At 37.7% G+C, this 12,200-nt stretch overlaps 1 protein-coding gene across 3 annotated transcripts in view; it reads left to right on the top strand.

Annotated features, from left to right (window-relative positions):
• The window catches only part of LOC145984144 (solute carrier family 41 member 1-like), a 215,095-nt gene that overhangs the window by 50,299 nt on the left and 152,596 nt on the right, over positions 1–12,200 (top strand). For 2 of the 3 annotated variants that reach the window (XM_083117599.1, XM_083117600.1), the window contains exon 2: positions 679–765. In XM_083117599.1, coding sequence (XP_082973725.1) covers positions 746–765 — 20 coding nt within the window. In that variant the 5' untranslated portion in view covers positions 679–745. Of the gene's footprint in view, positions 1–678; positions 766–3,288; positions 3,332–12,200 lie in introns of those variants that run through there. The other variant, XM_083117603.1, reaches the window with a different exon arrangement.

Raw genomic sequence — 12,200 nt, 5'->3', positions numbered from 1 at the left:
CCATACACGAGATGAAAGAGTAAGTCTTCAAGTTTATGTAACACCTACTACACGTACTCAATGTGGACACCTGACTCGTCTGATACCTTTGGTAGTCCCGCACTCTTCCCTTTACACAGGAAACCCATCTTCTGGAAATGTGTATACCACCTCCTAATGTTGTCGCCCGATGGGGAATCACTTTCAAGTTCACGTATGAACGCCAGCTGAACTGTAACAACTGAATTGCCTGTCGTAATCTCAGAAAGATTTCTGCTAAGGAGACGCCATCTTGAACACTGGCGCTTGACGCACTGGGGTGAGGGAACAATTTTTAGTGTTAACAAACAACATTTCCACAGTTGCTCTTTCATTACAGTTAAGCAACAATTATTTTGTGCACACCCTGTACTGTAATTGCAATCCTGAGTAGCATGAAATGAACTTTAAATGAAATTTTCCTGAAATGTAAATACATACTTGCATACAAAATATAACGTTGTAACAGCTCAAGGAAAGAAACACTGGAAGAACTTTACTGCCATTATCACTGTTCAATGATGATTGATGGCTCTTCCACTTCTTAGATTGTGTTTTCATGTGGAAAGTGTTATCAACATAGTATGTAGCTATATCATTACTAATGCATATTCTGTTGGAAGTGAAAGTACAGCAGTTCTCCATTACTTTTTGTTTCAGGGGATTATTCAGTCGGTAAATCGACTCACAAGTTTCTGAAACCAGTTATATCACCAAAACCTTTTGAATGTCGGCGCTTTGTCCCAGGTTAGTGCCAAAAGTTTCATGTACATTTGTAATGCTAAGTAAAAGTTGCATTTCTGCATTGAAGATAGTTTAATCAATAACCATTGAAGGTCGAGAGCTTGCATATAAAAATAGGAAGGAAACCGGAATTTTGTCAATGGAAATTCATAACATTCGTCCTAATTGGCAATTAGTAGCATTTAACTAGTGCTTTAGCGTGCATCAAATATAAAGGTCTATTATGTGATGCATACAAGTTTGTGTTTTTCTTTTCGTCTAATTCATTGTCGTTGTTAATAAAATATATTATCATATGCATGTTCTTGGTACTACAGTGCTGTACACAGGGGTTAACTTTATCTTTGGTTCTCTAAATTCTGTTATTGATGCTCTTCCGTTTTGTGATAGACAAAACCCGCATATCTCGTATTATAACTCTTTCTTTTTGCCGTGTAACGCATCGTGGGTTTCGGCTTATTTCCTTTAGACTGGATCCTTTAAAATGCTTTGTTACGCCAGGGGGTACCGTCATCTCTTCCTTGGTCCGTCACGCCACAATACGATCACTGGTCGAAAGGATGCGACATCTTGCATCCGTCTGCAGTGCGAAACTCTGTTTTATGTACTGAAGGTTACGTAACGTGAGCAACCACGATTACTCAACTGCGATATCCCAGGTGATTTAACGCGCAACTGACTAACGAGAAACTAGAATTTCCGCTTTGTTAATGAGTACCTCTTCCCAGATAAAGTTTCACCGGAATCAATAGCAGAAAATAGTGAACTACAGACACCTTTTTTATGTCAATAGTGAACTGAAAGAATAACATTGAAACGAAATATATAAGAATACATATTTATAAAGGACTAAAGGGTAAAGACTAGGTAGTCACATATTTTTTATATTGAGATAAGATGAGTATTGGACTCTAATCATAGAAAACATACACTTCAGTATACAGATGAAAAAATAAAAATAAATTTAAAATCACAGTTCAAATGAGCGACTATAATGAGAATTTTGAGGAAAGTGGTGACGGAATATAAAATTTACACCCTTTTATATTAAAGCAGCTTCCTTGTGATAGAGTTTACGGACATTTTCAGCATTCTTTTTCTTCTGAACCTCTAAAATGAAAAATATATGGTGATAAGAAGAAAGCTGCGAAAAGTAATTATACAATTTTATACAATCACAATTCAGCGCACTAAAGATGTGGTTTAATTGACATAACTATTTCCTCAGTCAAATAGGGGTTCTATTTGACCTATTTAATCTAATCATCACCACTATTAACCTAGATATCCAGAAAAGCGACGTAAAGTAACAAAAACTATATTAAAAATTGACCTGTGAAATCAGATACATACATTTATAATTATCAACATTGGAAACTTAATGAAGCCATTTCAACTGCTCTTATTTTTGACTGCATTCACGTACGGTATTATTACATATAAATGTGTAAACTCAATATGGAGCTTTGTTGTGTTGTTGCACGAGGGGTTATTTTTTGAGAAAAACATAGACTTTATAATTTGGTTCTAATTATTTATTATTGCCAGTTGTGTTCAGGGCTAACGGGGGCTTTTCAAGTTTGCGTAGCCTATATCTAAATTGTGTTTGAGTCGTTAACCAATAATGTTCTCATCTTGTGCACCACGTGTAAAAGAAATAAACAAATATACACATGTAAATTGTGTTTTACGGTGGAATTGGAAAAAAACCTGATTTTACTTCCAACATTTAAGATAATTTTCCTTCAGCCTTGAAATCAGTTAGTGTAAAGTATGTTTCTTTCATAGAAATAGCAAAGAAATTTTGCAATGCAATTTTAAGAAAACAGCTTTTATTTGGGCAAGTATTAAAGTGCCTTTGAGGCGCTTGTATAATAGGATCATTGGCTATTACCCAAGTAAATTCCATTTTGGAATGATGTTTGAGGTTCCATGATACATTGTGCAAAACGAGAAGATTGGTGCTTCTGCTTTTGAAGACAACCATTTGAGAAAATTGCCAATGTAAGCAGCTGGTAAGTGTATTGTTCTGCATTTTTGACGCAATTGGACTTTCAAGAATATGTTCGAACGAGGTAAAAGCAACGTGCAAGCTGACATTAGTCTCCATGGCCATATCTAGACCAGCGATTGTCCAAGTGCCAACGTTATGTTTTATCAATAAACCAAAAAAGACAAACAAATTCATGTTGAGATAAACTTGGTTGCAATTGTTTGAAGAGAGGATCGGTCGCATTGTAAGGAGCAAAGCTAGAGTTCCTTTTACTTGTCTCCACAATACAAATTCAAACATGAACTCCTTTTCAATGGGAGGGAACTGTATGCGGCTCAAGTGCAGAAGCGATGAGAGGGAGTCTCCTAAAACAGTAGGATCCGAGAATTGTATACCTACAGCTTGATTGTTGACAGAAGGTATTTATGAGTGTATTTAGACTTTTTATCTCGAACAAGAAAGCAGATATAGCTATGGGTTTGTGTTGCGCATGACACAGAAAGCGGTGCACTTTCCTTCAGTGTACTGGTGTTTCAACAAGGCAAGAGGACTTTAAACAACCAGGAGTTGTTTACGGTGAGTACTCTGATGCGAGTGTCCTAGATACTACTCATAACTTCATGTTCATGGTCAGACTTTTGACAAATGTTTAAAATCTTATCCAGAAAACAACATTTAAATATCCTGTTCCATCACCTTCGTGTTACATGTTCCTCAAATACTGAAACCAATCGACCCTTGCTGACAATCAAGTTGATCAGATGTTAGATTTTAATGTGCAAAAAGCTTACGTGATTCAGTGACATACGTTTCTTTACGGCTTCTAAATTATGTACCTTGTCTAATACAATTTTTATCCATTTATTCACTAGCGCGGCGAAGAATTTCTTAGGTTAGAAAGGATATAACCTAAGGGAAGTTGTGTTATTTTCTTGCTAATCAACGCCATTTTATTACAGTTCTTTGCCTATTTGTAAAACTGGACCAATGGAGCAGACACAGCTCTACAATAACTGAAGAACCACCAAATTATTTATGAAAACAGTTCGCATGAAAATTGACTTACCTTGCATAGCACAGAAATGTAACTTACATATAAACAAATATCCGTAGCACGAATCAGGCTGCCCAGTGTTGTAACTATCGCGATCTGCGAACCACTTGACTTTAGCACTTTAGGCTACTCACTTCGTCCATTAAGTTCTACGAAAGCTGCATCCCCTTGCAGTTCCGAACAGCGTTGCTAACGATTGGAAAGGAAATATTCACTTTTAATTTGTTAAGTGTGCTCTGTGTTCATTCAGTAATTTGAAGTTATACTGAAACCTTATTTACCGTGCTGTGTTACATGCTGTGCACATATTTATTTAACAATTTTTGCACTTCCATCGCTACGTTGATTGGAAACTCGCCTTCTTCAACGAAATTATGTTTTAAGAGACCAAGATGAAGATGGTGGGAGAGCTCAAGAGTCATGCTAATTAGGTAAGTATGACAAACGTCGGACTGTGCGTGCCAATGCCAATCAGGCACTACTGACTGGAAAAAAAGAGTTAGTTCTATGAAAGTTCAGACCTGCCGTGCTTCATTCACGAAAGTTATCCCTCCTTCCCGCTTGCATAAGCCAGTAAACGAGCAATAAGCAGAGTTATTTTGTTTACTGGTAAATTTCTACTCTATGCCGTCCTTCCTTGTTGTGCTACACAGGTGAATTTTATAAATAGTGTGCATTTTGATCTCTGATTGATTTAAGTGTCGCAAGAGAGTCTATGGTAAAATGAATATTGTAAGACAGTTAATCTGTGATATACATGAGCCTCAAAGTTTTGACACTGTTATTACTCTACTGCTTTTATACATTAACGTTCTTGGTGAGGATAGGCGTTGGTGGATATTATAACGGCCCTCCTTCGACCAAGCTTTCCTAAAAAGAAATTAATGAACTGTGGATAATAAATTGCAAATTTACTAGTAAAACAGAAATCAAGGCTCCCTCTTAAAATTCATTTGCACTCCATTATATTTATATCAATAAATTGTTAGTGTTTGCAGAACCAAATATCATCCCAAATATGTCTGCTATCTGGTATATATATATTTTAGATACAACATTGAAAATTTCCCTGTTCCTTATTGCAAATAGTTTCACAAAGTAGAATGATAATCAATTAGTTTCACAAATGCCTGCAGAAGAGTTACACGTTATCTGGTTTTGGGCTTCCTTTTGTTTTCCGTTAATCGATTTATTATGCGTATAAAGTTATTACTCGGATGAATTGAATTAGCCGTTCATCATAAATTAAATATCGAATAACATTTTAGTTGTTATATAGTAAAGAATTTTAATTGCTTCATTGCTGCTCAATCTGCGATACATTTTTTTTGGTTTCTTACATATTTACAGGTAGCCGGTAACGGCCAGGGACAAGAGTATCTAGCAAGTATGGGTGTATAGATATTCTGTTCAACAGATTGGTCTAAATGGCGAATTAGTTTATAGATGAAGAGGTAGATAACATAGACGAAAAATTGACATGCTTGAATTTGCAAGAAAATTGTTTACTTTTCTATTTACTGACTGGAAAACTCACAGGGCATTGCATTATTGTCAATAAACTTACATTTTACAAGCATTGAACATAGCCTAATTCCACCATGTACACAAACATATAATTTGTCAGTAAACTGATAACTGATTGATAATGTTACTCCAACATTTTTTTTATTATATCTCCATTCAAGGTTATGTATAAGTGTTCTGGGACATAACCTCAATAGCTCTGGTCTCCAGGTTAAATTTTTTTGAATATGGTTCCTGCTGTGGCCAAGCACGCATTAATATTTTACTGAAAACTTTCTTGATATAACTCATGCTTGGCATGTATACATACACGCTAACAGAGCAGCATTTTTCGATGCTGTTTAAGTTATCCATAATTCCACTAGATGATGTGCTTTAGTTGCTATGTAAGACTTTGCTCTGAGTTAAAAGCAATATTTAAAGAATTGGCATGTACGAAGCAGATAGTTTCTAATGATATGTCAAAAATAATCTAGTTATAGTGGATGTTTGAATGGAATTTGCTGGTTGATCGTCATCGTTGCTGCCATTTGCAATGTGTTGAAGAGGAAGTACACTACTTATAAGTACCGAAATCACTCCGTCCCAGAAATCAATAGAATGCAAATGCAATTTACTCACTATCGGTGTGTTTGCACATCTGAATGATTGAGGGAAAAAATTAAATAATGTATCTTCTCCAGAAGATGAAGCCCTTGATCTCGGGTGTCAAAGTACAGAATATTAACCACTGGATAAACAGATTACTAATGCATTATAGAAATCCATTATTGATCAAATTACAGATTTAGAGAATTCAAATACAATTAATACTTGTTTGCACATCGAAATATATGTGGGGCGTACAGTATTTATTTACACTTTATTCCTCTGCAGATTCAGGACACTTACTGGTCTGTAGACAGGACTATCGTTTTCACATAAGCCAAGGGTGTATTTAGGGTTGGTTGAAGTTGCAAACTGGGCAAATAACTAACCGCAGCACACGCGAATGTTGAGATGAGAAGCATTTGCACACATAACAACACCATCATAATTTAAGAATATAGCTTGCTAGATGTAGAAAAAAAGCACACTCTTAAGCAGTGATATGAGTTTTTGTAATTTTTCTCAAATAATTAAATGCCTAGTAATGCCTTTCATGACATTCATTCAACGAGACCTAAAATGCAAATGACACTCAATTTACATCATGTAAATTGAGTGTCACTTGCATTTTAGGTCTCGTTGAACTGCTGTCACATGAATCAACTTGTAATATGGCTTTATTAAAATTAGTGAGCACTCCAGAGATCAAAGGCCTCGTCTCGGTATCATTATATCTGCTGTGATTTGTTAATGGTGATGCGAAAAAAAATAAGAACAATTAAACGAACTGGTTTTTTTTTTTTTTTTTTTTTCTTTCTTTCATCATTCAGGATCTACAGATATCGGGCGAATACTTTAACGCCACACCCTTGAAACTTTCCTGGATTCGTCACCGACAAGCCCTCTGGCGCTGAATGTCCTGAATGCGTATCATCACCGTAAAGGGACTTGTGAGTGAACAGTCTAAGGATACATGTTTAGAAAAATATTTTCAAGCCTGTGAGGCGTGCACAAAGGCAAGACGGGGTTTGCATTGTTTGGGATGATTTTTCCAAGGTTCTCATAGATAATTCCATGTGTTTAATTTCTCCTACAATCTCTGTGAAAGGGTCAAGTGTTCAGATGCCTACATGCACAGTTTCTCATTCTCCTCCACGTTTTCATGTTTCTCATTAATGGGTTGCATACTGTTGCTCCTATGATTCCAGTTTTCCCCTCTCATTAAATTTGAATATTTGTATTGAGTTCACTTTATGAACAGATAGGCTAATCGGGACTGGACAAACAGTTTAAAGTGGGAACCGAATCACTATGTGCCTCCACCGGGTATCGAACCTGGGACCCGTTGATTACAGGGCGACAACATTACCACCACGCCATCGGGAAGGCCCAATTACCTTATTATAGTTGTTCATTTGCATTATATTATATGCAACGGCGTTTCATGGCTCGAACGGTTATCGTTCCTTCCCCCTACTTATTTCTATTTCATCCGCGTTCTTCTACATTTCAATCGATCAGGAAAATCAACGCCTTCTGTTGAAATTAGTATTCATTTACAATATCATTGACCAAAAGTGATCCTCAAATTACTTTCGTATAGCCCGACAGAGTTATCAACTCTACAAAAGTTCTGATATTTGTGCCATTTATCTTACTCGTGGATGAATGACGAAAGTATTTTAACAGCGGTTAAATAAGTATATTTGCATTACAGACTGCGTTATTGAAGTGTTTTGTTACTCCCTTCTGGTAAGAAATGAAGTTAAGTATTGATAAACACATTGTTTGCGTGCTTACGAACAATGCCAGGGGATATATATGCTATGTGCTACGTTGTAATACAGGGTAATTCAAATTGAATGGTGCAACTTTACAGAGTTATTATGACGTTACTATTTATGATAGAAAATCAGACATGGCATCAATATAAAGAAAAAATCTGGAAGTGTTATTCCCACTTAGCGGGCTTATTCTGCTTAGCCGACGCTCCACCAGGATCGCCAGTGTCGCAAAATGGCTAATGACCCGTAGAAGGCGTATTGTGTGTTGGAGCTATCGAGAACTGATTCAATCACAATGGTGCAAAAACATTTCGGCATGAGTTTCGGTAGTAATGCATATGTTTCACCCTTCCGAAAGATTTGCCAAAGTTACAACTGCGAATTGTTAGTGCCTTCGAAACCGTTGACAACGACTTGCTGTCTCCTGCATAGCAAGTACTTGATTATCGTTTGGACCTTTTCCGCGTTACACGTGGTTCCCATGGCGAATCTTTATAATGTGAGTCATGTGAGTAAAACTTCCGGAGTTCTTCTTTATATTGATGATTTGTCTGATTTTCTATCATAAACAGTAACGTCATAATAACTGTGTACAGTTGCACCATTTATTTTTTAATTACCCTGTACATTAGGGAAGGTCGGGTACATATAAGGGTCCCTTCTGCTAATTTACTTTACGTTATTTTCAAGTATTACGCTATTTTGCAACTACTGACACAAGTGAAATTGACGGGCATTAACAATTCTTAGAGTAATATTAGTCAGTTGTATTCTGTAAGAAATGTTTTACTGAAACTCGTTGGGCTGTGAAAATTAGCAGAATTAAACATGTTCTACAAGTTCGGCATATACATTTGCACCTGAAATATGTGTTTCAAATATGTTTAGGAAGTGGGAACCAATAACGTGATAAGATTTACATATTTTAGTAGTTGTGAGTTTTCATAGTGTTTAATAAAAGTGTAGATTGAAGTTGGCCGCTGCCTTTGGTTGAAGAGGAAGGCACACACACTCCAGACAAAATTTGTATTTTTATTTATATATTTTTTTTACTTGGATTATTTATATCTGTTCCGCAAGTTGTTGTTTGCACGTGGATATTCAAAAGAGGGTTATACTAGAAAATAATGCAACATTTGCTCAAAGCAACGCGATGACTTTCTCTGACTCGTGGAAAATCACTACTACAGTGCGTTCGTTTTGGCTCTGGATCGAGATAGCGCGTGAAGAACTTTTAGCAACTCTTATAACACAGAACACAGGTCAGTAGTCGTTATACAATATGAATATAATTATCTACATGCTAAAGATAGGTTCGTAAATAAGCGAGACGTCACGAGACGAAAATGCCGGCATCTGAGCCATGTTACACCATGTCACGCGCTATCTCAGCCCAGAGCCTGTATAATGAAGCCATATATCTCCCAGAACTGCTTTGTTTCCCTTGCTCTTTTTGGTGTCGTAGCCAATTTCGCTAACCGCTCTGCCACAGAAGCTAGTTAACGATCTCTTTAATGAAATGAGATACAATGCAATTTACATACACCTTATGCCTTTAAAATACCTATAAACAGATTTAAAAATTGTCCTCTACGGGTAGAAACGCCCCAAAATAGTTTCTGTTCCTACTTTTTAAAAATATAAATATAAAAATTTTAGTACTGCAATGAATCTTCTAAATTGAAATACAAGAGCATAATCCCACCTCGGTGGCCGAGTGCTTTGAGTGGTCGACTCATGATCTCACTGCAGGTTTCAGGTTTGAATTCTTGTAGACTTCCTTGGCGAGTGTCTCTTCACCAACTTCATCTAATCATACTTTATCTGCATCGTCTCAATTTACCCAGAGACATGAAATACTCAGTAAAGTAGTGTATCCTGTGCTATGCAGTCAGATAGTAGTGTTCCTACGAATTTCGTAGGAAGTATATAGCTTTCTTTTTGCCAGTGAGTGCCACATTAAATCTTCTTTACACGCACACGATTGTTTTTCTGTAAACATTTGCCAAATAATTACTCTAACCCCATTAATCTCCTCTCGGCATTGTCACTCGCCATCAATAATCAGGTATTACTTACCCTCCGTATGTTTGAATATGCAAAATTTCTCCTAAACAAGTAGTGTAATTGGGCCGGTTCTACGCCGTACTTGGTACGAGCCCTTCTTTTTTTTGGATTTAACCTCAGTGTTAGCATATTTTGACGATTTTTTTGTTGATTTTATAGCGTTTGACGACTTTTCAGTGCAATTTTCACCACATCTCATTTTTTTTCCCACTCGTACTTGGTACGAATGCCACGATCTTACGTGATATAACTTAACCTATCTTTTTTTTTCTTACGATTTTTTATTTTTTTTTACGATCTTACGTGATATAACTTAACCTATTTTTTTTTTCTTACGATTTTTTAATTTTTTTTACGATCCTAAGTGATATAACTTAACCTATCTTTTTTTTCTTACGATTTTTTAATTTTTTTTACGATCCTAAGTGATATAACTTAACCTATCATTTTTTTTTTTATTTACGCACCGAACTAACCTACATTGGATTCTGTTTGTTTTAATATTTCAGTATTTTAAGGTTCTTTAACCTAAAATGTGTTGGATGTTGATTGGTACGAGCCCTTTTTTTTTTATGGATTTAACCTCAGTGGTAGCATATTTTGACGATTTTTTTGTTGATTTTATAGCGTTTGACGATTTTTCAGTGCAATTTTCACCGCATCTAATTTTTTTCCCACTCGTACTTGGTACGAATGCCACGATCTTACGTGATATAACTTAACCTATTTTTTTTTTCTTACGATTTTTTAATTTTTTTACGATCCTAAGTGATATAACTTAACCTATCATTTTTTTTTTTTTAATTACGCACCGAACTAACCTACATTGGATTCTGTTTGTTTTAATATTTCAGTATTTTAAGGTTCTTTAACCTAAAATGTGTTGGATGTTGATTTTTTTTAGTATGTGGCAATTTTTTTTTTACGAATTTTTTAAAACTGTTCCGTCACCCTCTCGTTCTTCACGTCGTGGACGAAGGACTTCTCGGCGACCAGGATGACGCTGCACACGGTGTCCTCGGGCAAGGCTTCGTGGAACTCGCAGACGATCTTGATGTTGGTGCGATCGTTGACCACCACCTGCTTCCTCTTCGTCGTGTTGATGACGAACATCGGCCTGCGGATTTTGAATTCGCTGGGAGTGTAGTACACGTCCACGCTTCCCTCGGTCACGCGCTTGTAAGCCGTGTAAGCTTCGTAAAGTTTGAGGTAATCGTCTTTGGTCATGTCGAGGTTGTAATTCTCGCGCGGGAACACTTCGTTCCTACCGTTCTTGAGATAAACGTTCTTGATCTTGCAGTCGTCGAACTTGCTGGAATCTTTTTCCTGGTTGTTATCGCGCCCGGTTTGAAAGAGCACTACGACGAAATCTGGCATGTCGAACTGTATGTTGTTGAACTGAGTCGTCACGTCGAATTCCATGTGACTTCCCGACGCCAACTTCTGCACGCACTGGTAACCGTGAAAGTGAATCGGCACCTGCGGACTCTTCAAGATCTCCGCTTTGTACTTGAGGGCGTAGTTTGTTTCGTATTCCACGATCGGCATTCTCAATTCCATGCTCCGGATGACGCACTTGGCTGCTTCGGGTAATGTGTTGACTATCGGCGTGCCGTCGGCGTTCAAGTTGGTGTATCGCATCAGTGCGTCGTTGTCGTTGGCCGCTCTTCGAAACGTGACGCGCAATCCTCCCTTCCACATGATCTCTTTGTAGTCGGAGAAGAATCCCGGTAGCAGACGCATGGGAAAGAGCACCGTGTGACTTCTCGTCGATATTTTCGTTCCCGCTTCGAATCCTCCCGCCTGGTAGTATGCTGCGTCCGTTTTGGATAATTTCAATGTTCCCACTGCCGTCGACGTGATGCCTGGATAATCGATTCTGTCGATGACGGTGTTGTGTTTCCTCACCTCCACCTGCGAGAACAGGTGAGGCACGAAGTTGTCCACGAGTTTCAAATTTGCATTGGGCGGAAATGCTTCTCCGCTTTCCTTTTTCACCACGTCGAATTGAAGGTAGAGGTCCGCTCTGTGAGGATGAACAAATCCGTCCCCTACGTCCACGTCGTATTCGATCTCCCTGTTCGCTTCGTTGAGATTAGCGAACGTGCGACGGTTGGGAGGGAAAGATTGCAATTCGTAACTTTCGATTTGCTCCATTTTTACTATGTATGGTTATTTATTATACGTTGATCTCCACGATGGCCGTCGTAGTGGCACCTGCGAAATCCACCACGTCTCCTTTCTCGTTCGTCACCACCAACTCTATGTCGTCTATGCGGTTGCGGCATACTGGAAAATAGATCGGCGAAGAGGGTGTGTAGATGATCGGTTCCATGAATTCGGAACTGGGTTTGAATGTGGCGATGATTCCCGTCTGCTTGTGACTTCCCAGCAACTCCCCGTCCGAGGATTTCGTGATCATGCC

Source organism: Lepisma saccharinum, chromosome 2, assembly GCF_977018435.1.
Source record: "Lepisma saccharinum chromosome 2, izLepSacc3.1, whole genome shotgun sequence".
Taxonomy (NCBI): domain Eukaryota; kingdom Metazoa; phylum Arthropoda; class Insecta; order Zygentoma; family Lepismatidae; genus Lepisma; species Lepisma saccharinum.
Note: the sequence above shows the minus strand (reverse complement) of the source record. Positions and strands in the feature narration are given on the sequence as shown.